The sequence below is a fragment of the Anopheles nili genome, chromosome 3 (genome assembly GCF_943737925.1).
Source record: "Anopheles nili chromosome 3, idAnoNiliSN_F5_01, whole genome shotgun sequence".
Taxonomy (NCBI): domain Eukaryota; kingdom Metazoa; phylum Arthropoda; class Insecta; order Diptera; family Culicidae; genus Anopheles; species Anopheles nili.
This window is the reverse complement of record NC_071292.1, coordinates 44315736-44343202: the sequence shown is the minus strand read 5'-3', so window position 1 is coordinate 44343202 and position 27467 is coordinate 44315736. Positions and strand designations below refer to the sequence as shown.

At 46.7% G+C, this 27467-nt stretch overlaps 1 protein-coding gene across 1 annotated transcript in view; it reads right to left on the bottom strand.

Moving 5' to 3' along the window:
• LOC128724397 (uncharacterized) overlaps positions 1–18718 on the bottom strand; it is a 31715-nt gene extending 12997 nt beyond the window's left edge. Inside the window, exons 1-4 of the mRNA XM_053818123.1 lie at positions 18610–18718; positions 9115–9467; positions 5616–5717; positions 5243–5351 (exon numbers count right to left, since the gene is read on the bottom strand). Coding sequence (XP_053674098.1) covers positions 5243–5351; positions 5616–5717; positions 9115–9467; positions 18610–18718 — 673 coding nt within the window. The remainder of the gene's footprint in view (positions 1–5242; positions 5352–5615; positions 5718–9114; positions 9468–18609) is intronic.
• Between the last annotated feature and the right edge of the window lie 8749 nt (positions 18719–27467).

Sequence of the window (27467 nt, the reverse complement as noted above, 5' to 3'; positions counted from 1 at the left end):
TTTTTGGGTGCCACTCGTGATTTTTCGCCCGTTGCTGTACGCATTCTGACATTACGGTAACCCTCCGAAGTGTCCTTTTAGCATCGAGCGCCTTGAGTGGATAATATTCTTAGAAGATTTGTTGTCGGTTTGCTTGTACTTTCTCTCTCTCTCTCTCTCTCTCTCTCTCTCTCTCTTCCTCTCTTTTCTCTTTTTAAAAGAATCGATTCTAACGTGTGGGAGATTATTCCCTGACCATTTTCCACCCGCAAATTGAAGGTTTGTCATGGGCGAGCTGTGTTGCGTGAGGGTGGCTGGAAATATTTCGAATACTTTACAGCGAAGAATGTCATTATCCATCGGTTGTCGCATTTTTTTCTATCATTTAGAATCTGCCACATAGCGGCACGTTTAACAAATTCCAATTAGTGTAAAGCCTGAACCTGGAGAATTTGTGCTGCAAAGCATTATTTGAAATACCTTTGGGCGAATATTATTTGATGTTGAATAAACAATCTTTGTTGCTCAAAAAAAAACAAAGCAAATGAATAAAATGATTTCAGCTTCTTGATATATAGCTGACCAACAAATCGTTATTAAGTTATTAATATTACATAATTTTCGATGCAATACGGTTTCCATTACTCTGGTTGCATTACATACTCCATGTTTCATTCATCCTAAGCATTATCATTAGTAAAGCTTGACTAAAAAAATTAGTAAAATTAATTTACTGAAAATTTACAGTTTTATTAAAATTTTCAAGTTCATCTCACGTACTATAACCAAACTTTATGATCCCGTGCAACTATCATACGTTAAACGGTAGGAAAATATGAAATTAATTTAGTTAATCAAAATAAATTAATTAATTTAAAGGTATGAAATGGCGTCAATCGTAAAATCGAGAAAGAATCATTCAGGCGACTGTATGCTTCCTCTTTTCAACATTTGCTTGAATGCTTCATGCACTCCCATATTTCAAATAGCTTCTCAATTATTCCACTTTCGTCTACTTTTACGGGTGTCAAATGGTTGAAAGTTTTGTGGGTTTTTCCTACACAACAATTAAACCTGCATTATGGGACGCACACACCGGGCGAGCCAATTCTTCATCACCTTCACCACATCATCACCATGGATAATGAATTTCGGAAAGTTAAAAGACGTATAAATAATCACACCGTTGGCTGGACACGAAGTTTCGGTCGAAATAAAACAGCCCATTGTGAACGGGGGAACCTTACAATTTGAATAATGAACACGAGCTGAGCTGAAAACTGAACACGGACGAGTAAATTCATACCGCGTGATGACAGTTTGGGATCACTTTTTTTTTTTGATGCTTTTCTCCGATTTTCTCTTCGGTTCCATCACTCACCGTCACCATCAGTGGCGCGTACGTGCGTGCGTGCGTGCGTGCATATATGAAGCCGGAGGTAGTTAAAACCTGGCACCCGGGGCATCGTTATTTATTTGCCGCTTCTACCGGATGGAAATTTTTGAGCACACTCACAAAAACACGGGGGTGGGAAAACGCCGAACGCGCCGGGAGGAAAAACTCCCACTACCACCACCAAAACCCGTAGTTGCAACGGTGCTCTTTACGGCGGAGGTGAAACTTTGGCAAACTTGCCTCGTTCGCACAACAAATATGAAGTGCCATCAATCTAACCACCTTCCCAACTCACATCTCCACGGGCATAGAAGCAGGACGAAGCATAGGAAATGGCGCCTGGGGTGGCGTCGAATGGGAAAAGGATCCAAATAATCACCCCGAGTAGCACTCAGCGGCAGCAGTAGCAGCAGCAGGGAAGTCGCCCATAGAAAGAAAGCTCTCAAAGTGCTATTAATTTGGGGTTCAGGGACGCTCGTTCATCTTCGCAGCTGAGTTTTCTCTCTCTCTCTCTCTCTCTCTCTCTCGCTCATCCGTGCTACAGCTGCGAATGTAACCGAAGGAGTTTGTAGCTTGCCTGTGCCGGTATAAATGAACTGTCGGAGTGTTTCCGTGGCCTTGCTTCCGGAGACGGCTTTTCAATCACGAGGGCGAGCCACACTTTTGATCCCAATTATATCCTTCGGTATTTGCTGCTAAGCGACGGAACCCAATTGCGTCCTCGAATCGGCCGGTCGATCCACTTTCTGGTTGTGGTTTTTTCGCCGTCTCGAGTGCCCCCGCGAGAGCTTATTAATTCCTATCGGGTAAGGAATGCAGCAACAAGGAAAAAAGAAAAAAAGAAAGAAAGCAACAAAATCCCAAACCCAGCTGAGGTCCTTGCGACAAGCGGATGGCGCGTTGATCTTCGGTTACGATAATCTTCCGAAACGAGCCCACCCAAAAGCGTGGTAGCGCTCCCGGAAGCGCTCGATTATCAGGCTGCGTGGCGTGTTGGCACGGTCTACGGACTTCCCGTCATCAAACGTGACTGAACTTGGCAACTCGAAATCGGCTGGGTGAGGAGGTTTCGATCCAATTTTTCGCTACCAAAAAAAAAATCCGACCCCTAATGAGAAATGCAGACAACGGTCTTCCGATGCGTGCCTACGGTGAGCCAACGGAAGTGGCCCGTGTCCCAGGACGAACGATCGAATCATCAGCCCCGCTGCCGTGGGATTTCCAATCGAGCTTTCGAGGCGTTCGTTCGTCCTTCCGATTGGCGCCGGCAAATCAGGACGAAGCCCCGAGCGGGTTAGAAGCTGGCCGCCGCAAGGGACCCCTTTTGATCCTTAGCACGGTTCTCTCGACGTGCGTGACGCAACGTACAAAGGTAACACACACCCACACGCGCGCTCAAGCCCCACGTGACGCCGGAAGCTTCATCATTCACGGCCAAATCAACATCCGCGTGACAATTTCGCCTTCCGGTGGATGAAAATTAACTACTGCACCGTGCGCAAGGGCAAAAAAAAAAGAAAGAGAGAACCATTTTTCACCCGATTCTCGTCAGTGGCTTGCGACGCCAGCGTTTAATTTCCTGTACCGGTGCCCACACACACCCCCCGAACACGCGCAATCGAATGTGTGATAAATGGGTGGAAAATGTAAATACCGTCACCATCGTTCTACCATTCTGGCAATTGTGGCCACCCCAGCATCTCGCGTGTGTCATTGTGACATGCGCTGGCATGTTGGATGCCGTTTCTTCCGGAGGCTCATGTGTGTGTGTGATGGGGTTTTTCGGTGCCTTCCGACCGACTTCCGGAGGGACTGTTACGTAATTGAAATCAACAAGCTTGTGAGCTTTTGTTTGCGCTAGCGCCAAAAGCTTCGCCTTTGACAGCAGGGCGCTCTCGGCGGCTTTGACAGCAAAGGATGCGCACGTTTGGCACGAATGGTAATACACATTCGCATGATGTTGCATGTCTCGGGCGAACGTTTGCCTTCGAGGCCTAACCAGCTGGCACAGACCTCGGGGTTGGGGGGAGGACTAAAAATAAACGCAAAAACGAAAGAAATCAACATGACGAATCATGTACTTGCGGGAACAACAGCAAAACCGGTTCAAATGAAACGAGTGTTTTTCTGTAAGCCAATTCGCTGGAGTTGTGCGAGAAAGAGGGTTACAGAACCCGGAATGAAGCCAACGAGCGCGCTTGTCTGCCAAAGATGAAGGCAGAAATAATGGTCATCATGGCGAGAGCGCGCCACCGGAACGAAGCTAAGGATAAACAAACGAACGCTTGCGCTAGGGGTGGGTTTTCTCCCCGGGAAATCCTTCCAGCTAAGCCGGGTTCGTCGGGGATGCAGGAAAAGCAGCGAAAAAAAACAAAGAAAAAAACCTCGACCCCTTCGGAGACAATCTCCGAGGCGGGACAGATTTATCGAATTAATCTACCGCTCAAGATGTCGTGGAGAGTGAAACAGAAACTGTCATGTGATGAATGAGTGCGAGTGTCAGGACGAGGCTTCGGCAAGGGTAGACGGAACCTTATTACTTATCAGGTTGATGAAACGTGCTTGCTCCGTGCCAGGCAGTCCAGCGGTCAGATGACAACTGGCAGTTCGTTCTTGGAGGGTTTTTTTTCGCGAACCTCGACCCCGATGTGTTGCGAGTTTGGCGTTTAATCTTAGGCTCTGGCTTCGTTTGAGGCTCTTCCATCCGATAAATAATGCGTTTCCAGTGAAGACCGTATTTGCAAAGCATTCCATCCGAAATAGCCACCCAAGCTACTCTGGATGAAAGCTTCCAGGAGATGGTCAGTAGGTAATTGCGTTACTCCTTGGTTGGTTCTCCTGTCGCGTTCGGCAAGCTTGCGTAATTTTTTTTCCCGCTTCACATCCATTCATTGTGGGTTGTCGATGCAGCACTACTGAAGGTACCTCGATCGCTACGCATGAGCTATCCAACGCAAAAGGGGCTGCCCCATCCGGAGGCTGGACTTCTGCCGAGAACGGCAGTGGAATGTGAAATTTCCGGACTCCTGGCGGCGACGGTGTTGTTCGTCCTTTCGTTCCCTTCGTTTGCGGTATGTTCACATGCGTAACCCACCAGCGCCTGGGAGCGCAATAAAGAGCATATAAAATTGGCCATTACGGTATTGCGTTACATGCAGTACGGGCACGACACCGACATCGAACAAGGCACGTTGCAACGCAATCTGCTTGACGTTCCGGTCAGGAGGATGCAGGATAAAACCTAGAATTAATGAACTGAACTGACTGGGCCCCCGGGTGTGGTGACATGTTCATGGTGTTGACTTTCAGCTGCCGGGCGGGCCCCCGAGGTGCGCAAAAGATTAATTTTGAGGATTATATTTTAAATTGAAATATTATCCTCACATCCCGCCCGGTATCGTATCGTTTTATCACCCGTTCGCAAAAGCGACCGTTCTTGTGAATGTTTAATTTATTTTTAAAATAAAAGCCCACTCCTTGCACCATTGCTGGTGTGGTGCTGAGGCTGTTTTATGTATGTTTAACAATTGATTTATGTTTTCCGTACTAACGTGCTCGTGTTGGTTGTGCCGAAACCCCAAGCAAACGCGTGTGCTTGTACATTCCAGCCCTCATCGGTTGTAATGCACGGCAAAAGCTCGTAACCGTGGCTGAGAGAACAAGTGCATACAAACGGGCTGAAGCTGCATTCGGTTTTTCGCACCAGTCGTAATCAGAAACCTTGCTATTGCGACACACACACACACACACAGACGATTTGAGGCGATTCGTTGGGTTTCTATTTAATCGCAGCCCACTTCCCTTTCGAGAGAAATAATTACGCAACAAGGGCGTTATTTACATCCGGCGTGAGGCAACGCTACTTACCGACCACTTTCAGCTCCAAAAATATTGACGTTGGTGGGTGGGTTGACACCTGACACTCGTACAAACCGGCGTCCCGAGTCTGGACAAACTTTATCTGCAGCGTCCAGTCCTGCCGGAGGGCGCACAGCGAGGCAATAAAGAAACGTCAAAACACATGTTAGTGATAGCAATGACATTCATTTCGTGCGTGCGGTGAAGCCATTTCGAGTGAGCCGGCAACATTCCGGTGGGGGTGATAATAAAAGAAACAACCTTGCCGGGTGGAGGCAGGGGCAGGAGAGAAAAAAAAATGGCAGGAAATAAAGCAGAGAAACACTCACACTGCACAAACAAGGAAACAATAAACAAGACGGCACGAGTGCAATTGACAAACCTCTGAATTTTGCAGGTGGGTAGCACTAAATCTTTCATCGCTGCTGTACGTCGTCAAGCCAACGGTGAGTAGATGGTAGTCCTTTCGCCGGATCCAAGACACCTACGGAAAGTGCGTGACAGAGAAAGAGAGAGTGAGAGTGAGAGCGAGAGCCATAGTAAGAGAAGAAAACATCATTTGCATCGTGCTTGAAAGGAGCATCGTGTGCCTTTCTGACTGCTCCTAGTGACTCCTGTGAGCTGTGAGGAGTTGTTGAACTTTCACAGCATGATAAATGTGCGCTAGGAACGTTTTGTTACAGTGCCGTTGCAGCAACTATTTTTCGCTTGTGTTTATTTACTGACTTTGTGGTACGTCAAAAAATGACGCTGCAATAAGCACGATATATAAATTCTCGAGATGGTGTGTTTTGTTGATGAATGTGGGTAAAGTTCGTAAATCATTCTGCAACCGTGAGGAGTTTTGCTTTACATGCAGTGGCTAGAAAAGGTTACATTCTGCAACCCACGGTACAGCTCATCGTGCTTTGGCTTCAAATTGTTTTACCATTAATTTGGCAATTTAATACACCCCAAATTCATTGTGCGAAAGTGGAGAGTTTCATCGTACCAACCAGGGCGCGCGTACATACATACAATTTTATTGCCAGCAGGAATTCCGCATGTCCAACACAACCACCTCGTGGGGGGGTTGCGCACACAATGCCACCCGATGGAGGCTGGCCTTTTTCGGTGGTGAAAATACGGCCGCTCAAACCGGCGTAGTTTTGTTTGACGGGAAAACAATAGATCACCTGCTGGGGTGTCGTAAGAACTCTGGAAGCTGGAAATCAACGAAGACGGTTGCCTAGCAACGTGGTTCGCAGGATCGCGCACACCATATGCGGTGTGCATTGTTTCGTCCTGCCATTGCCTTTATAATGGCTGTTCGCCATGACGCACGACGGCGGATATTCGCGCCCTGGCAAGGACTCGTCGTGGCCAGATCAGTGTTCCCTTTCGCGTGGTGCTCGTGGGAAACAAATTGAGGAAAAGTTTTGCAATTACACTCCCCGTACAGTGGAGTGTTTGATGAATACTTGAGTAGAGATTCGGTGGAGAGCCCGAGCGAACGTCAACTATTTTATGTCTGGCATGTCTGGGAAAAAAACGAGAAAAAAAAACACGCCACGATCGGTAGTGTTAGAGTTGAAGCAGACATTGACGAATGAACAGAGCCTTTTTTTTTGCTTCTTGCTCCCTGATCACGCTTTCACTCTTTCTCTCTTGCTATTGATTTAGACATCCTCCGTTTATTGAGTGGAAGGTTTGCTGAAATTTCGATCCCGACTGCACGACTTTGCAGCTAAATCGGACAGCAATGGTGCAGCTGCTGGAATCAACATCAAAACAGCAGCGTGATGCATCTGCAGCGAGCTACTCGGGATTAGGATTGGGAATGGACGCGTGACACCGTTCGATGGAAAACAAGCCTGGAACGTTATCCACCGGCACGCTGAATGGCTGTGTCATCCCGTCGGCCCGAAGGACCATTTGGAAGCGTTATTTATTCATCGCTTTCGGCGTCGAATCAAAGCACAATTGCTGGCGATCAGTTGTCAGCTTCGCTGTCCGAACACGCGCTAGCACCCAACGCTGGTTCCATTACTAACGAAGGGATGTCCATCCGGTTCTGCTACTTGCACTGCATTATTCTGTTTGAAAGGGAGCGACAATGGCGAGTGGCTTTTGTATTATTTCACGATTTGGGAATCCTCTCAGATCGGTGAAACGGTTACAGGTTCTGATTGCAACAGCCGGAAGTGACAAACATCCAGCGCGTTATTGGTATTTTACCGGAAGAATAACTAACAGAAGAAGGTTTATGGAGATGGCTTGCAGTTTAAATATCCTTCGAAATATGTAAAGGATATCTATTTTGTGACTTTTAAACCATCGAAAAGTTGCATCAAATTTGGCTTTTTATAGCTTTTTTAGAGACTTTTACCGCAATAAGAACCATACGTCTTCGAAGGATGCTCAGTAGAAAGCCAAGGAGATAAAAATATCGCCGGATGGTGGGCTATTTGCATAATAAATAGTACACCGTATAAGAAACCATCAATCTATCGGGATTTTCCTCTCGTGAAGTGGCGCTTATTGAACGTCGCGCGGGATAAACATTCTTCACCGTCACCGATTCCGTGAACCAGAGCGTAGCCGGGCCTCCTCGGCTGAACGGTCCAAAATCCACGGCACTTTAAACACTCATGTCGTTTAGCGTTGGAACGTTTGGTTCGCTGCGTGCCAAGGTGAAACCGGCCCGGTGGCCCGTACCGTCCAACGTCTGTCCTTATAAGTTACGAACGGATATCCTGGTTTATTACGCGCCGACTAGTGGATGTGGTGGGAATTAGCATTCCAGTCACGAACTCATGCACCAGATCCGCATGTTCGTCCATTTTATCTATCGCCTGACCGTTTCTGCTAAACTCCAACTGATCACATTTTCCCGTAATGACCCATTTTCGATCATTTGATGGCGCAAGACTTGTTCCGTGCGATCGTTTCGTAACGTTTCGGGGGGTTTTTATTTTTGCTTCCGGTCTTCCCCGGTTGGTCTTTAATCCGGGATGCGATTTAGACGGCTCCGAACTCAAATTACATCCGTCGTGGTATTCATTATCAGTCGCTAACTTCGTTCGCGCTGGGGAAAGTTTTGCAATTTTCTCGACCATTGACCAATCGATGGGTGAGTTAATTTTATTTGAAGTTTACACAAGTAAAAACGTTGCCAGATTAGTTGTGGGATTCTGTGGGACGATGTGTCGGTAGGTCTGCACGTATTTCATATCGTAGAATTTGGTACAGTAGCTGCACTTTATATAATATTAAAGCTTGATCGCTTTGAGTGACACGCTGAGTTATATCCGTTTGGGTGTGTGTATTGAATAAATTTACTTCGAACTGAATTTCAGCATTTCTGTAGTTTACAAATGCGATTGAAAGCTGAACTGTATGAATTCAAATGCTGCTCATTGTCCCCAACATTCTTGTGCTTTATTGACGAAGAAAGAATTTTAACAATGCTGCAAGTTGTATTAAAATAATTGCTAGTACACAGCAAGGTACATTAAGGTATGTTTTCGCCAAATTTCCTGTCATAAAGGGTACATTCATGAATTCACTGTCCATTTGCATTGTGAGGATGCATTTTTGCTCCAATCACAGCATGAGTGGGGGAAAAATGTGTACATCCTGCATTGCAACAATGCAAATACCACAAACATGTGCACGATACGAAAAAAAAAATCAACTATAATGAGAAGCATATAAAAGCTCCTTGGGAGGCCGTACACGTCAGGAACGTTGATGGCATTTTGAACGCCCCTTACTGACTGAAAGCTTCACCGTGAAATCTTCAGTCTTGCCGTAAGGGCATTGTGCCCTTTTTACGCCATCCCAACCAGGAAATGGGCCCATTAGCCACCTGGATTCGAGTCCACGCACACTACACTTACCACGCCCTCACCGATGTGATGGATCCTGCAGGGAACGTGAGCCGTGCTGCCGATCTGCGACGTCACCAGGGTGTAGTTCTCCGTCCCGAACTGCATCGGCATTTTGTAGTACTTGAGCAACTCCTCGCTGTCACTGTGCTGCTCGAAGTAGTTCGACGAGCCGGGACCGGATTCACCACTGTCGCCCACATTTGCACCCTCGCCGAGAGGGTTTGCGCTTCGGTCGTGGTAGTTGTGCTTGTCGAGCGAGTTCGAGCTGCTACCGGTCGAGCTTTTGTCCGGTGTGTGGGGTGAGAGCAGAAAAAATGCTGTCCTGAGTATCATGTCTCTGCGGTCGATAAGTGACGCCATTTCTGTGGAAAGGGAACAAAATGGAGACACACGGTTGAGGGTGTGACAAAGTAGAACTTTGCTAGTGAATGAATGAACAATTACATTTTACAACGCTTCGGGATTCAATGTAGGCACAAATTAATTGGACATTAATGGAGTTTGTACTCCCGGTTTTTACATATTCTAAGAAATACAACTGAAAAGTTCCTTTCGATGAATAAATTTAGTAAACTTTGTTTTGAAATAAGAACAAACAAACAGAGTTCTCTTTTTTATTTGCATAGGGGGTTTTAACTTTTTTTTGACAAAAAAATTGCATATCGAACAACCTTCACAAAATTCATGAAATGTAACACAAAATGTGCTGCACGGCGTACATATCAACTTCCAATGCGTGGAATAATGATTCTTGTAGCGCAATTTTACGTTTCAACAACAGAACGTTGACAAAATGGGTATTTCTTAGAACAAGATCGAAAGGTTGCCTCCAAGTTTATTGAAATGGGAAAATATTCGTGGAACTCTACCCAGATTTGTGCTCGATTTGAAGCACAGGCCGATTTTACTATCCGGGAACGAGTGCCAAGACGTTTTCTTGCTAACTCATGATAAGAGCGAAGCGAACGATTTCATAGATCGCGATCCCAACAGGATGCGGCTGCGACACACCCGCATTCATGTGCGGCAAAGGATTTCGTTTCTCTTATTTCCTTATCTTGACACAGCAACTGTTGCTGTCATCTTTTTCAAAGGACCCGTTTGGTTTGCAAATATATCGTCGTGGGGCTTTCTAACAATGTAGCCTAGCCTACCATTGTCATAGCAACAGGAGAAGCACGAGTGATGGATGTTACATACATGTCCCGTTTGTATTGAAGGAAGGTACTAAAAATAAAGCTTCTTTTCGGAACAGTTTGTCCTTGCAACAAAAACTGTTGTGAAGTTATGATAGTCATGACTGGGATTTAAAAGAAATTACCGCTGCTGGCAGGATGGTAACCGATAATGCCACCCACTTAGCCATATCCATCAGTTACGCTTTTCGTTTTACCTAAAGAACAGGAGGTCCTTTCCAATACCGGCACCGTGGTTCTCCTTCCAGCCGTATCCCCCATTATCACGCCCACATCACGCACAGAATATAATGGTGGCAGCGCGTTTCGTGAGCTTTTTTTTGTTTTGTCTATCTCGACATCCGCGTGACACACCGGCGGTAATTAGGCGCCTGGTAAATACGCGCTCACCGGCGCAAAAGGTGCGAAATATACGGCTCAGATCGCAGATAGACGCCCCCAAACGTGGCACTAATTCATCTTCCTTTAACCGCGTGACGCGTGGCGCTTCCCCGATACGCCCGCAAATTGGCTCGCATTATTAACTTTTGTGTGCTCGCAACATTTTAGAAGATGAAAAATCACCACCGGAAGTCGTCGAAAGGAGATGTGTGTGTGTGTGGGTGTGGGTGTGTGCCGTGATGTACCCAAGATGGAGGCGTGGAAAGCGTGACGTCATTTAGGGCGCCATGAGCGCACATGAGCGGAAAATGTGTGCGTGCAGTGCGATGGGCAAAAGGTCTCCAACAACCGGTGATGCTCGCCGGAATCACCCGAGAAACGGACCGGGCGACGAATGACTACAATTTATTGCTTTACAGTCAATTAACTTCGAGTCGGCACGGGCATACCTTGGTGCCCTTCGGTGGTGCGGATGGATGTGTGGCTCCTCTCTCTCTCTATCTTCTTTTCTTAAGCAACATGCATGGTACTGTCGGATGGGCTCCTTGGCCCTGGTACCGCAAGCGGAATACTGGAAATGTGCTTTTTATGCGCGCCCCAGTGGCTGCTGCTGCTGCTACTGCCATCCGAGCACCGGGAAAAACAAATATAAATTGTTGTCGGATGTGGATCAGCGAATGGTATGTGAGTTATTGTTTGTGTGGGCCTGCACTAGCATGTGGCCATTGCAGCACGTCCTGGCACGCGACGGCACAGGGACGATGGGAAATGGCGAGCCATGCGAGCGATCCTATAATCGTCTTCGTGACACCATTTTTCACATTTATCCCACGTCGTCTCGGTTTCCAGAGGGCGGCTCGGTCGCGGTGGGACGGCACTTCCGGCGGGATCCGGAAAGCTTATAATTTATTCGCCGCTCGAGCAGGCACACATTTCATGCATAATATGTGTGTACCAATATCGTTACCAGTGTAACGAGGGTGGCAAAATCAGCTTTTTGCAGCGGCCTTCTCGACCGCAAATCGTAAAACAGGATCTCTTCCCTCTCCTGCGTGCAGGCAGGACATCCTGACAGCCTGCACGTTGAGTGGGTTTGTGGAATAATTGTTCGCAAAGCATCCCTTTCGTGGGTTTGGGCCCTTCTGTCGCTCGTAAGCACGGCAATGAAAAAGTCAACGTACATCCAGAGCCTGTCACCGGCCGTAGGACGATACGACCCGACAGTTATCCTGAGACTGGCAGGCACAAGACTCTGTGTGTGTGTGTGTGTGTGTGTGTGATACGGGCTGATATGGAGATCCTGGTTGGATCGGTTCAGAATGCACACACCCAGTCGTGCGGATGAATTGTTGATATTTGATAAACAAATCGCAAAAGGCCCACCCTCCTGTGGGGCGGGTGGATGGATAGGGATGAAAAATAAATTTAATCGATAGCAATCGAGAAGCATTTGCTGCTCGTCGAAGCGGCAGTCCCTTTTGCAAATAGATCGCAATAGACTCGAGCCTATCAGCTTCACTCCAGGCCCGTGTACTAAGGGGAATTGGGAGCCGGATTGGGTTGGTGGGAATTGAGAAGGAAGCGAGCGCGGATTGTGGTCGTGGAAGGGACACCAGACGAAACCGAACCCAGCGCGAGCGGTGGACATGTTTGTTAATGATCTGTATAATGGGTGTAAAAGCGAGCGCAGGTTATGCAAACCGTTTCGAATAATGGATTTCAACGACAGGTTCGTTTACGAGGTTTACAATCTCCGCAGTGAAACGAGCGCCATCCGTTTGGGCGTTATCTTGACGGCATCTTGGGTATCGATTTTCTGATCGCAGCACGGGAGAATGTCATAATACACCGGAAAGTGGGGAATTCATTACTCGAATGCTGCTATTATTCTAATGCTGCCAAATGACACAATTGCTGTATTTTCTGAAGTGTTTTAAAAGGGCTTTTAGGCTTTTCAGGTACGGCATTGCGTTTGAATAATGATGGTAAATTATTATGCCATTATCATGTCATTTATTTTAAACCATATATTCTTAAACTATTTATATAACCACTGCGTTTTAATGCCTTACACATAGACGCGTTCGGTTCATTTAATGTAAATCCTATATCCTTAAACTATTTGTATAAAAGCTGCGTTTTAATGCCTTACATATAGACATGTTGGATTCATGATTGTGTAAAAAAATATATAAATTGATTTCATTTATTTTTATTCGAGTAGATTTTTTTTATTCGGGTAGTTTTATTAAAGTATCTTCCACAGGATGCTGTGTTCAATATTGAACAGGAGTTTGTTAATCAAAATGTGAACCCATAAAGATGTTGGAAAGAACATCTCGAGGCATTTATTTTTAGCTTCCCAAACATTGGATTTTATAACAACACACACACAAAATTTGTTTCTGATCATTTCCATTGTAAATTTTTCAGCTGTGAACCATCTCAAAAGGAACTGAAACCTGAGCGCGCTCACAATACGGTTCTCGGTTCATGTTTTCCATCCGATCCAGCCCGCAGCAATCGACGAGTCAATAGAGATGCACGAGAATCAATAAAAGCATTCTCCGGCGGACACGTTATGGCAAATCCGTATCCACCATACCTGGCGGTATTTTCATAATCTCTGCTCCAAAATCCTCCCATTGACCACCCAACGTGCACACGTTCGAGCACGCAATACTAACGAAATGAAAGGGGTTTCATGCGGATGCCGGATGGATGAAAAAAAGACACTTTTCCCGGAGCAGCCCCTTTCCCAGTTTACGGCACGCCGGATCAGATCCGGTCGGTTCACTGCTTAGATTGGGCCAGAGGCACCGCCAGAAACACCGGCTGAATATTCAATATTTACACGGCTTTCTAAATTCATTTGCAGTTCTACTTTCGAGCGCTCGCGGGATGCTTGAATTTTTAATCCTTTACGTAATGCCCCCGCCTGGCCGGCAGCCGAGTGGCCGTTTTTGTTTGCGAAACTTTTCCGCGCGCGTGAAAGCGGTGCGTTGCGTCGTAATTACGTTGACTTTTTTGGGGAAGGAAGGAAAATTACATTTCCAAAGTATCATGGATTTCCATTGACCTTGTGGTAAATTGTACCACCAACCATCGCTGTTGAATGGAGGCAGAAAAACGGAAATACCTAATAAATTCACGGTGGGTTTTTTTGTTCAATCATGCTACCGGGGCTTACAAGCGCGGTTTCGGCTTCCTTTTCCGGAGCTTTTGCGCAATATTCGCAATTCTCTCACCTTTCCGGCGTGTCAAAATATTGCTTCACGCTGACGGAAATGGACAGGTTTGATGAAAGTCTGGTAATAATTTTAGACTGACAATAAATAACTCCGCTGAACCGTTGCTTACCGCCTCCGAGGGCATTTATTTAGCAAAATTCGCCACACGCAAACCCACAGGTGACACTTCTCAGACCCTTAATGCCCGGTGAGTGGGAGTTCACCAATGCGTAAGCACGCTCGGTGTGAAGAAGATATTTTACAAATTGCCGAATGCGTCTGCCCACGGAATGCATGAAATTGGATCTAGGCCGTCTCGGGCCACGAGTTACGTCGGTGTTGAGATCGCTGAAGCGTGCTCGAGCAGTCTAACCTTCGTCAATTTGGAATTCTGTGGAAGTTTTCCCACCCTGCGATTGATTATTTATGAGGATGATGGGCCTCCTCGGGTTCGGACGTTTGTTGCTGTGTGTGTTTTGTTTTACTTCTTCTCAAAAACCCAGGCTGCCAAATATTCAGCAGACACCGCAAAAATGGCTGGCCGATCATAATTCAACCCGATCGAAGCGCTCGCGATGAGCCAGCATTAGAAGCATCGGGTGGAAAGCGTTTCATTACGGCACGGATCGTTTGCTCGTCACGCCACCCTGCAGTCGGGCTTGAATGGTTCAATGCTGTTTTGCTGCTGCTGCTGTTGGTGCAAATCTGGCGGCATGCGCTTTTCTGCTGTCCTTCCCATTCCGTTTGCTTTTACTGCACCATTAAGCTTTGCTGGCCAATCGGTCCCGTCGGTCGGCAATTAAATCCAATAGGCAGACACTAAATCACGTTTGATGCCGTACACGGGGTGTCCGGTGACGCTTTGGCGTAGTTTTAGGCAGTAAAATTGCCACGAAAGGGACCTTCCGGGCACGAGAAGGAGGAGGACACTTTCAATATCCCGTTCATCGTTAAATGCAAATGCCCCTTCGATTCCATAAAAATCTGGCCAAGAAAGATAAAGTCACTCTCTTTCGGTGGCTTGGCACATTTTCACTCGCTTTCTCTCGCGCGTTTGTTGTCCTCGGTGCTGCTCTTTTTATAGTTTGTTTTTTTATACGCTTTTCCTTCGCTGCGACCTTCGAGATTTCCCGACCAGGGGGTGAGTTTGCAAGACATCGACTACCACCCATAAACGCGCGCAATAAACCCGGTTCAGGCTGCTGCGTTCGGTGGTGTGAGTGCTGTTTTAGTTTTGTCCTGCCAGTCTCGGTAATAAAATGGGCCGCACTCTTGGATGCGCTTGTTTTTTCGGCAGCGCAATGGTCGCTGTTACGTCACTTGCGAGCTTATGCAAACGGCCCACTACATATTGTGAGTAATTAAGCGATGGTGACCGAGTTAGGAGGCGCTCTAGCGCGGCCTTTGCATCCTGGAAATTTAACTTTGCTACCACTTGCGAGATGCGAAGTATAAAAAAAGGCATTATTGGTTAATAGTTTTGTACCGACGGAGGTGTCCCAGCGAAGCGTTGCTATCTCCAACGGCGTAGACAAACGCTCGTCTGAAACGTTGATTAAATTGCTTTGCATTTAAATTGAAAATCTTCGGTATTTTGATTAACTGCCTGTGTCGTATACTGTGGCGCTATCTGTGATGGTAATGGGCCAAGATTTCTTCCTGTGTGTGGTGGCATCCAATTCGAGCGGATGTTTCGTGCGGCCCGCCCGATGGGAATGCTTTACACCTTCGCGTTTATTCAGCGGAACCGGGTTGGAAACGAAGTTTGCTTAAATATTCATGGTACGGAAATAATTAATCATTTCACACTCAAATAAAACAGTGCAACCCCTTCCGTGTGACTATTAAACGCCTTTATTACATTATGCGCGCTGGGCTATGGTTTTATGTTTCCTCAATTTTATAGCCGCAAAATTCATTGCCAATTCATAAAACGAGAGTGCGATTTAACGGCTAAAGGCTGATGAGAATTATTTTTTATTCAAATCATTGGTTTCAGGGGAAAAAAAACAAAAATGATAACGCTTAATTGTCGATCCCATCTCTAATTGTAAGGAGCAACAACAAATGTAACTAAACTAGTTGTACAACGTGCTTGTTCACTTGTACATTCGCCTGCACATCAATGGCTTTTTTCTCGTACAAGCTATTACACATTTTTACACATTTTATCCACCACGGAACAGCGATGTACGATGTTGTACGCATTAAGCTACCATTGCAGGCGATTTTTTATCACTTAACCCAAGCCCCACATCTAATACCCTTGCAGCTAGAGTTGATGAAATTTTCCCAACTGCAAAAAGTCATCCCTTTTTTCGTACGTATTATCACTTTGTTTTAATTAGTTTCAATTAAACCGCGCTTATCTCATACCGCAAAGCATCAAAACCATCATCAGCCTGTGTATATGTATGATATATAAACACGAGTCGTCCCTGAGCAAGTGCGAAGCATACTTCTGCGTCCCTTTGCCTGCACAAACACGTCCTGGATTATGGCCAGCACTTCTAGCCAAACATAGGACTATACTCTCTAGTGATCCTGCCCACACACACACACACACACACAACGTCCAGTCATTTGTCATAGTTGTAGCAGACCAAGGGCAAACCCATCATCCTCCCAAAACGTGGGTCGGTTGCTCGAACAGCACAACAACATTAACTGCCGATCTGTTCCTCCTCACACTCGACGAAACTGCCCACCGTGAGATAAGGAACTGAGTCGGAATAACTATGAAACGCTCTTAGCATTTATGGAACTGGATTCTTAGAAGTATGGCGCACTAGCGTTCGGTCTAGAGACGGGGCGAGGATTCTGCAGACATTCTACAGTCGGTCTACGGTCCCCGAGGCTGGGCATCAATTTTATTTATTGTGAACTGAGCAAAGTCGCTGGCGGTGGGAACAAAAGCGAGGAGGACGCGCGCGCGTGGTGTCCTTTTGCCCTTCCGGACCGCGGTCTTTTGCGGCACATCCTGGGGGGACGGGGGACGGGGGGACGGAGTGTTCTGGGGGAAGGATTCGGACAGTCGGTACGTTTTCCACGTTGCAGAAGTCGGAAAGCTCTATTAGATGGAAATAAATGGCCATCGGGTGGAGAGCGAAAAGCAAATACGAAGCTACGAACAATCGCTGGCGTCACTAAACACATAAAACCAGCTGCCGACGATGGGACCAAACTTACTGGCGCACTTGGTGAGAGGGTTTCTGGGAGGTGGAAAGGGCTCTCCTTTGGGCCTATGATTCGGCCATTCCTTTTCTGCTGGGGGAGGAATTATTCATACGCAAAGTTGAGCCATTCCGCGTTAATGTTGTGCACAGCATTCGCAAGATTCGTGTGTGCCTGTGATGGATTGGTTTGTATTTAGATTTGCGGATACACGAGATTAATCTGCTCGGTAGGGTGAAGCACAAAAATGCATAAAATTGTTTTTGTATTGATTGCGTTGAGAAAAGAAAAAGAAGGAGCTGTATCAATAAATGCATTTTAATGCATATGATTAAAATGACAGCGTGGAATGTGAAAACTTCAAACATGTGTTTTAAACGTAGGACGCCACATGCCTTTATCACGGTGTTTTTACTCAATTGCGTTATCGTAAATTGATTCATTTCATGAAGAACTAATTTGTGGTCAAACTGCTCACAAAGTTCGATGCTTAATCCAATTAAGCTAATTGTTTTACCATTTTTTGTTAAGCTTCCCTCAGGTAACAAGCGTTGGCTTTCGTGTACTCAGAATCCAGTGTAGAAGGAAAGCCACCCTAAATTACTCACCCTCGATCGATGTCATCGTATCGGTATTAAAACCACCCCGCTGTAACGGTATGCGTGGGTGTAAAGGGTTCAGAAACCCGACCGTGACCGTGGGATTCACTCGGTATGATAATTGCTAAGGAGGGTGTTTCTTTTTTGTTTTGCTGATTTCGAAATCTAAAGGATTGATTACCATGGTCCTTGCGGCACCGAACAAAGTCTCGGTTACACGAGTAAACCGAGCTGTCAGCGAAAATCTTGCATCACGTAGGCCGTTTTTTTCGCATACGCCTTCCTTTTTGTTTTACATGCCAATATAGGGGACCCGAGACACAAAAAAAAAACGAGCAGTAGGTATTTGAATATTTATGTCTTAAATTTCAGCAACAATCCTTTTCAGATGTTTCAGCATTCTCGAAATTCGCATACTCATATTGCGCACGCTTTCGCATGTTCATACAAAAAACTCTTATTTTTAAAGATTTATCCTTCACATCGTCTACGATGTTTTAACGTAGTCTACGATGTCTAAAGTTTAAACAATAATTTGCTATGATTTTTCTCTAACCATCGATCCGTGGGAGTATTATGAAAACCTTCCACATTTTTTCTAATGAACTGCGTGCGCTTGCTAACAACTCCTTAAACAAACGCTGCCGAAAGGAGCTCCGAAACATTGCACCATCGTTTATGCCGCACCGCGCAACGTGCCAGATGCTTTATCTGCTGGATAAATACACTTATGTAACACGACGTGGCGACGTGGCACAGATTGTGCTTGCATGGTGGCGACTAGAAAGGGCCGCCATAAAAATATCAATAAGATAACCGTAATTTCCACCACGAGCACGGGTGTTTTTGGGGAGGCACTTTTCCCGCAGCACCCCGTCAATCGCCGCCAATAAAATCGCATGTTCCCGGCTCGGAGCTACTTACCCGTATTAAGCTGAGGACAGGCCTGCAAAAAGTACAGCACAATAATCCACGTCCTAAACAGGCAATTCAAGTTCGTCGATATCCTCAATGGACAAACAGCGTTTATCATAATTTAGAATTTTTATGGCGTGCGTGGAACGCCCCCCGGGCTACGGCGGGCAACGATTTTCCGTTGAGGGTGGGAACTTTTTCCTCCCACGTGCCGTGTCCGTCGGCGTGTGTGTTAACCCTTCTCGTAGAACGGAAGTACCGCTTCGCTCTGTGAAACTGTGGTGCCGTTGTTTTACTTCACCGTTGTGTAAGCAATGGTCGTTTTTTTTTGTTGTTGTTTGCCTCATACACACACACACACGCTATTGCTTCACTTCACTGGCGTGAGTTTTCCGTGCTTCACGTCAAATTGGCCGAGCAGCTTCGAGCATTTCCCGCCTACTTAGATCATGCTCGCGCCCGGCACAAAGCTACACATCGAGCACACACGTCGATACCGCACGGTGAAGGCGCTTTTGCTCTAATATCCTCGTAACGGTGGCAAGGACGTGTGAAGATTAAAAAACATGATTATGTGCTTTGGGATTTCCCGGGGCCCGGTTGCGTTGCTCGTCTTGCGCTTGTACTGGTGGTGGGGTGGTGGCGAGTCCAAATGTTTGAACCTGCTCCTTCTGGACGGCGATTTTCCACCCGACGCACAAGCGTGTCCTGCCAGCACACTTTCGTTTCGTTTACTTTTCACTCCGGGAAACACGAGCAAAAAAAAACCCTTTGCCTTCTTCACACATCGGCACACTGACGGCTAGCATCAACACACCACCCACTCCTGCCCGGGTGCGGGGGAGGTTCTCACACACTCTCTCACACACACACACACACAGGCAGCAGCAGCCTGGCAGCTAGTGGTAGAGCGTCCTGCCCAACTGCTAGTGGTGCTGGGCGGTGTATTATCATTTTAATTTCATATTTTTCTGCAACACTTCGACCGCTTCTTCGCACCCTCGGGTGTCCTTCACGCGACACACACACACACTCACGTCCACACACACACACGTACTGGAACTGGGCGCACTCACTCGTTGTAGTGTTCTGTGGAAAAGATAAGAGGATTATTTTCGCCTTTTATTATACAATTGATACTTGTGTTTTCTCCGTCCATAATCTGCCGAGTTACAATCACTTTTCGCTTTCGAGTCGAGCGCCCCGTTTCGTTTTGGGTTTTTTTTTTTTGGGTGTAAGATGAAGCCGCAAAGTGAAAGAGACCACCGAAAAATACACACACACACACACACACAGAGGGGGACCCTTTTTCCCGGACCCGAATCGACGACGGAGATGGATACAGAGGTGGTGCAAGAGAAAGAAAAAGAGGATAAAGGATTCACCAAACGAAAGGGCTTACGCCAAAGTTCGCCCTAAGAGCACCCGGAGAAGGGACCAAATCGGGATTCCCATCCAGAGGAGGTCCCTTTTTTGTGGGGCGAAGGGGGTGGACTTGCGAAGGTTTGGTTTCAGCATTTTTGAAAGCTTCTAACGATCGATATGAAACAGGACCGCCTGCCTGTGTATGTGCGTGTGAGTGTGTGTTTGTTTTGAGGAGAGGGAAGAAATTATTTCGCTCACCCAATGAGGGGGTGGAAATTGGGCAGCTTCGTGCAGCGAGAACCGCAAGACAAGTGGCAAGGATTAAGTAACACACACAGACAAATTGCTTTCGAACGTACGATGTTCATCTGCCGCTTCCTTCGGGGTGTCGGGTTTGAAGTAGATGAAAAAAAAAACGGGTTGATAAGAGAAAAAAAAACGAGCTCCCTCACACGAGTTGCGAGCTGCTGTGGATCACCTGTTTGCTTTGGCAGATCAGCTCGTAATGGTCGTGTTATGAGCTTTGAGTAAACTTATTCACACAGCGGCGGAAGTCAAACCGAATGATGATCCGGACAAATCGGTACGATTTCAAAGTTTCGTTAAATCCCCCCTCCCTTTGGATGTGAAGCGTGAATTCCGGAAGCAGGCGGGAAAAGCAAGATCTAGATTTGTGTTTGCATGCTGATTAGCTAACACACACACACACACACACAAGCAGCACATCCAATCGCACGTATCACTGCGTAGTGTTTAACTCAGCAAATGGCTTACCTTTTCAAGGCTCGTTAGCTTTTTCGTTCGCTTTTAGAGACGGAGTTGGAATGCCTGGTAGGGCATTTCCGGGAAAAGAAGCACTTACCCCCCATACACACACATATACATATTGTGGTGAAAATGAGATTGGAATCAGGAACCCACGGAGCAGCTAGAAAAGTAATCCCAAAGCCGTGGCGCAAAAGAAAAAAGCCACCTTCTGGCTGAATAAAATTGGCACAAAATATTCGGCCATTTGTTTTTTCTTCTTCTTCTTCTTCTAAAGCTCACCAGAACCGGGGAACAAAGAACAAAGCCGACTGGCGGTGGCGTATGATATCGCTCATGCGTTATTATCTAACCCTGCTCGAGGCTACGATGGAACCATTTTCAACTTCATCTGTCACGAGAGCGAAACGGCGAACCGGATATGCGTCGCCATTGTTACTTCCATTAGCCAAATAAGCACGGGATAACTTCAAGGGCGTCCTGGTCGTGCAGGTGGTACGAGCCAAAACCAGTCCTCGGTACTCACAAAACCAGCTCCACAGGATTCCAGCACCGAACAATATCCAATATGCAATAGCCGGCAGTCTTTTTCCTCCTCCTCCCTCTCCTGAAAATGCGATCCTTTTATGTGTGTGTGTGTGTGTTTTTGCTCATATTTTTTCCTACTTCTTTTAGACCCCAAACCCAATTCCCAACGAAAACGATTCCAATTCCGGCAGTGGGCACCCGAAATCAATGCGCAATGTGCCTGTGGGAGTTGGGGGGGGGGGGGGGGTTGCGATAAACACCACCCACCGGCAAATCCCACCCAAAGTTTGTTAAAGGAAATGCCGTTTGCATACGCTTTTTCCACGAGGGCGGTGGCGTTTGTTTATGCGCGTTTTATGCCGCACCGCGTGCGGACTGCTGCATAATGCTGGCTCGCCCCCATCGTTGTTTAATCAGTTGCGTTTTGGCTAGGCTGATGGTTTCCGGAAAGCGAATCTCGATTGGCTGCGTACGTTTGCGTACCTTTTTTGTGCGAGATCCGAGTGCGGTTGTTTGATGATGTGTTTTGTTCTTTTAATTTCGGCAATATTTCACCCGTCCTTGTCGTGCATGTGTACCAGAAGCTGTAATGTAAGCGAAGCGTTCCGTGCCCGTCTCATCAGCGTTACAATGCCCTTTTTTTTACGCTGCCAGTTGCGTTCCAGTTGCGTGCCTAGCACAAAGAGCCCTCGTGGGTGTAGTTTATTTGATGCCACCGAACTTGAAGCAATCAGTTTGGCCCCAGAAGCCATCAGAACCATTCGCGAACAGATCAGCTCTACATCCGGACGCGTTTACGGGGAGGCCATTTTTCTCCTCTCTATAGGGCGTTTCTCAACCTGAAGCTCACGTGACGCGATGTTAGCCAACCTGTTACAGACTAGACCAGGTCGTCGACCAGGTGTGGGCGAAAAATCACTCACGCGTTTTCGATTGCGTAACCAAATGGAGGAACCGAAATGGTGAAAATTACGACCAAAACACTCGTCACCTGCAGCTGACCCGTTTCTCGGTCGTGTAGGTGTTCCAGCTTCAGTGGTTTTGGCAAACGAAAGGGAACGCCCGTGCCTGTTTTGCAAAACTCCTGTTCAGCAACGCTCGATCGCACCCGACGATCGAGCGATCCGGACCAAGCGATTCGTTATCGTTTCCACGCGAGCAAGCGTCCTTATTCGGGCGTTCTCTCTGTTTTTTCGATTTCATGAGGATGAACCGAAGCCTCATCCTCGTCGGAGTGCAAGAATGGACGGTTTCGTAATAAAGTGCCAGGATGTATTATAAAAGGTTTTCGCCTCGAAACACCCTTTTGGGGAACAATCGGACGGGGCCAGGAACTCCTAATATTCCTCCTTTTTTTTTGGTTGTTGTTACTGTTCAAAAAAAGGAAGCACAGCCACTGCGCGAAGAGCAAAAGTAACTTAACTATCAATAAATCATCCATTGTGTTGTTTGCTGCGCTGTGCGCCCGGGGAAACCCCACGAATGCCCGTGGAAAAGCGGATATCCGAAGCGGCTAGTAAATTTTCGCCGGATTTCCCGCCAACCGAGGTCCTCCTCGATGGACGTGCCGTGTTCGGTGACCCGTAAAGATGCGCGCGTGCTTGTGTTTTTTGGCCAACTCTCTCTCTCTCTTTCTCTCTCTCTCTCTGGCCCGATCTCTCGTTAGGTAATGCTACCCGTGTGGGTCACGGGAAAGGTTTACGAAGGTTCCAGTGCGATTCCGCGGGGCGTGATTTCGCTGACGCGTCTACTTTTAACTGGCGTTTTGCTGGCGTAAAACCCCACCAAACGCGGATGATTAGCTCGCGGGCACAATGATTGGAACCCAGCGATACCGATAGCTCGGCTTACAGAGGGCAACAAATTGCCACCCAGTGGCCGTGATTTTCGCGCAGGAGAAAGCTAATGAAGCTAACTTTTACTACGCCCATCTTCGCCGTCTTCGAGATTCGACCTCTGGATCGATCGATTCCACGTCCGGCACGGAATGGCTATCCGGAAAAAGGGCCCAACCATGACGTCGGTGCCGCGGGTCGTTTGCTTTTTGCGCTGGTTGTTGTTAGTTTTGCGCACGAAAAAGTTAGAATAACTATAATTATATGCTAATGCTTTTGCCCGACCGCTTGAGGCTCAGGACTCCCCTGCACAAGGCTGCCCGTTTTATTCATTTGCACATGGATGGCCCGTTGGCTATCTTTTCGTGCGTGATCTGCTTTACGTTAGCGTATCCGTAACGCGCTTTGCTGTGTGTTGCTGCGGGCGAAGGATGCTTCATGCGCGGGTGTTGTCGGGTCCTGAGACGAGTCCTGGACGAGCAGTCCCGCATTTACCGACGATGCTGCGTGCGCGTGTGCCGGCGATATATGATATTTAATGATCGACTGTTATGGTGTTCATTAATGTTTTAGGAGGCAACCGCACGCGACCGGAACGCACTGATAGCGCACGGTTACATCAGCATCGGGGCGAACAATTTCAGCAACAGTGCCTGGCCTGGTCTGGTCTGCCTGCATCATCATCGTTGGGTATCGCAAATTTTGCTCTGCATGCCGGTATTCTTCCTGAGACACAACACACTCAACGGAAACGGAGACAACTGCTCAGCTCGAACGAAAATTAACCATTTAATTTGTACGCCCGCATGCCGGGGGAATTAAAGTCTCGAGCAGACACGGTCCGGATTGGCGACAGGATTCCATTATGGTTGATGCAATTTACACGCAGCGAATTTTGGCTCACGAGCTAATGGTGCTGGTTTGCCGGCGTTATTAATAATGTAACGAATCTGCTGCGCTATTTGTGCTGCTGCCATTCGCGTGTTGTTGCACAGGATTACCAGGCGGAGAGTTTGAGAACTGTTTGAGTTGGTTAAGTTCTGGAAGGTACACAAGATTTTTGTTTGATTGTAACTGGAAGCATGCGAGCAGCTTGGGATGGTTGGTGTTTGGTGTGTTTTGATTCCAGGAATAATGTATTGCTAAACTTTCCAGCCCTCGCTGTATGGTTGCTTAAACATTCGCATTTCTTCGAAATAAGGCAGGATGTGAAGAAACCGAAATTTGTGTACCTAACTGAACCTAATTACATGTACAGCAAGCTCTTCTCTTTTGGTGTTTGTTAGGAAGGAGGCATCTAAAAAAAGGCATCTAAAATTACCTTCCAAAAGAACATGCTCGTTCATGAAAATGGAGTTTAGATGATGGAAATAGCAATTCAATTAATGCTTGATTTTTCTGTTATCAAAATGATACCCATCAGCATAAGTTAACGGTTGTACTTATCATCAAAAATACATAGTAGATGATTTTAGTAGCAAAGCAACACCACACATGTACGGAACACTTTGGTTTATTTCACAAAAAGTTCCTTAATTCGTTGTGCTTCCCTGCTTGCCCAGGGAACAGTCTCTTGCAGTAGTAACGATTGATCTAAAAATATCCCATCCTTGTCGAAGGTCTTGAACTCGAAGGACTCTCCCAGCGGTCGTGAAATCAAATCCCTGAATCCCTGAATTTCACTCAGCCACTGAGGCACTGAATTCCTGAATAATGCAAACCAAGCACACCTAGTGAAATTCCCAGTGCCTTTGGTGCAGACCAATGAAACAAGTAGCAGGAGAGATAAATTATTGGTTCCGAATCTCATTGCCTTTGTTACCGACGAAGGTCATCCAGATGTGCCGTAAAAATGGATGCCGTAAATCGATACCCGGAGGATCCCCGGGACGTCGTATCCTTTGCCAGCTCTAATATATATGAGAGGTGCTTGAATGCGAGTTTGCGGTGAGACTCGAAGCTTATGCAGTTTGGTTTCAAGTGTGTGTGTGTGTGGTGGGTGGAAAATATACAATTAATTGCCATGCTTGTGTTCATGTATCAGTACTAGAACAGCTTCACTCGGTTCTGAAGTATTGGCACATTTAATTTATTTATTTACTCTGGTTTTGGTTGTTTTTTTTTGAACCTTTGAAGTGATGTGTATTTGGAATGAAATAACTCAACTGATCAAAGCTTCATCAATGTGCTCTCTTTTTGAATCAGCTTGACTCTTTTGCAGTTGTTTAAGGATTTCCATGCTGCACTTTTTGTTTTTAATTAATCATTAAAACAACAACACAATGAGACGTTTTTTTTGTGTACGCCAAAGGTCTAGAAAGTCAGCGAAATTGGCTCGTTTGCTAACCCCACCGAGCGCTTTCGAGTACTGCAATTGAATACTTTGCATCGAGCGTGCATCCTTCAACAATGAACCAATTCCCCGCCCGTTTTGCCAATTCTTCCATTCACGTAAGCCACACCAAAAATCGTTCTCCCGCTCCTTCTTCCAATTGCATTACGCGCGCTTAATGCGACCGAAAAAGCGAAACCATGTCACCCGGTTCCAGGTCGGTGCTGTTTAATGTCAGTCGGCGAAAAAGGTTTGTTTTTTTTTTTAACGCTCTTTGCTGTTTTCCTCACCAAGATAAGCAGGCTTATCGGCAAACGCGAAGACACCCGCGGTGTGGAAAGCGTGGCCTCGATACGAATCCAATTCGAATCCGTTGCGAATGTTTGCATGCCTTTTTTTGCTTGCACCGCGCTGATGGAGGAGTTTTGTGGAATTAGATAAATGGTCGGATTGAGCCGCTCGCTTCGTTGGCGGCACACGTTGTGCCAGTTCACGTCTTTAGAATGCGATTATACTAAAGCATAATCCGCTTCCCGAACTTTATACCGCAAGGGAAACGAGCACGGAAAAGGCAACTCAACCGAAATACTTGTCGTTTTTGTCGCAAAATTCAAACAAGTTCACCAATCATTAAACTGCAGTAAAAAAGATTATATGATTGACACAATTTACGGGTAAAAATGTGCTTAAAAGGTTTAAACAAGCCTGCACTCGCTTACAAACGTCTCAATTTGCGCTTATCCCTCTAAAAGGGGTTTCGATGGGCGCGAAAAATCGCCCCCACCATGCTGCTGGTGGCACTTTCGCCCTTGGCACGGCAGATAATCAGGCTGCAACAAGTACAACTTATTAAATTTTCATACCCATTTTCCGGCTCACAGCTGCACGCTACCCTGGCTCACTAATCGTCCATCGCATGGCAGAACATCCTGACCAGCGACTGGCTGCGAGTGCCGGCAAGGATGGGTCAACTCGTAAAAGTTAACGAGAGATTGGATCAGTTTGTTGGAGCACCGCGCCACCAGTCACGTTCCAGGTGAAGCGAATGATCATCATACCGAACGATCCTCGATCCTTCCGGTAGGTTGTGCCGGTGCTCCGGGCTGGGATCGGGTGATAAATCGGGTTCCGAAACCCAGAACCCCGGCCCGGCAGCAGTGATGCTCGTTCGGTTACACAAGATTTTGTGGACCGAAAATCGATGGAGTGATTAGAAACTTAAGCAATATGAGGGGGGTGAAAGTTTTTCGGCTCGCTGCCGTAGTTGGGAAATAACTTCCAACGGCGCAAGGTTGGAACTCTGCTGCTTTCCCTGCCGGGATTCCAGGATCACCGGGTTCGGTTTGAAGATGAATAATTTTTAATGAGTCTGCAGTTTTGTAATTGATCGTCCATCGCGCGAGCTGTGTGTGTGTGTTGGAATAGTTTTCGGTATGCTCGTGTACTTTTTTCCCCCCTGTCATTACTGTTTCGAGAACGAAGAAGCTTCCTCCCCTAAAAAAGGTCTACAAAACGAATGCTTCGTGCCAGAAAATGATGATGCTCCGCTGAAGCCTAACTTTCGGTCGCACCATCGCACCGTTGGAAGGGTATTGTTTTTAGATGTTTTCCTCCTTTGAAAAATGGCACTCACTTGAGTGAAAACAATTTGGGGATGGAAAAGTTTTCTTATAAATTTCGGTAACGACCCCAGCAAGGGAGCGGGAAAAGATCCCAGCTTCCAGCAGCGTGGCCCAACAAAAGCCCCACTTAAAGCTCGCCAGCACAGTAAATCAGCACTCGGCGCGCGCGCGCGGTTTGGTAGACACATATATATTTATGTTTTTCCATTCAAACCGGGATGAATTGATTTCTGGCCTTATCTGGCGTCGCGACGGGCGAACAGCGATAACACGATTATTATTTATTCGGCACGCTTTGGCCGCTCGGTAAGAGCTTTGGCTTTTTTATTTGGTGCTGAGAAGCTGGCGCTTTCACCAAGCACAATCACGAGCGTAATAAGAAAGTCATAATTATGGCTTGTTTCGGTTCGGGGCCGAGGC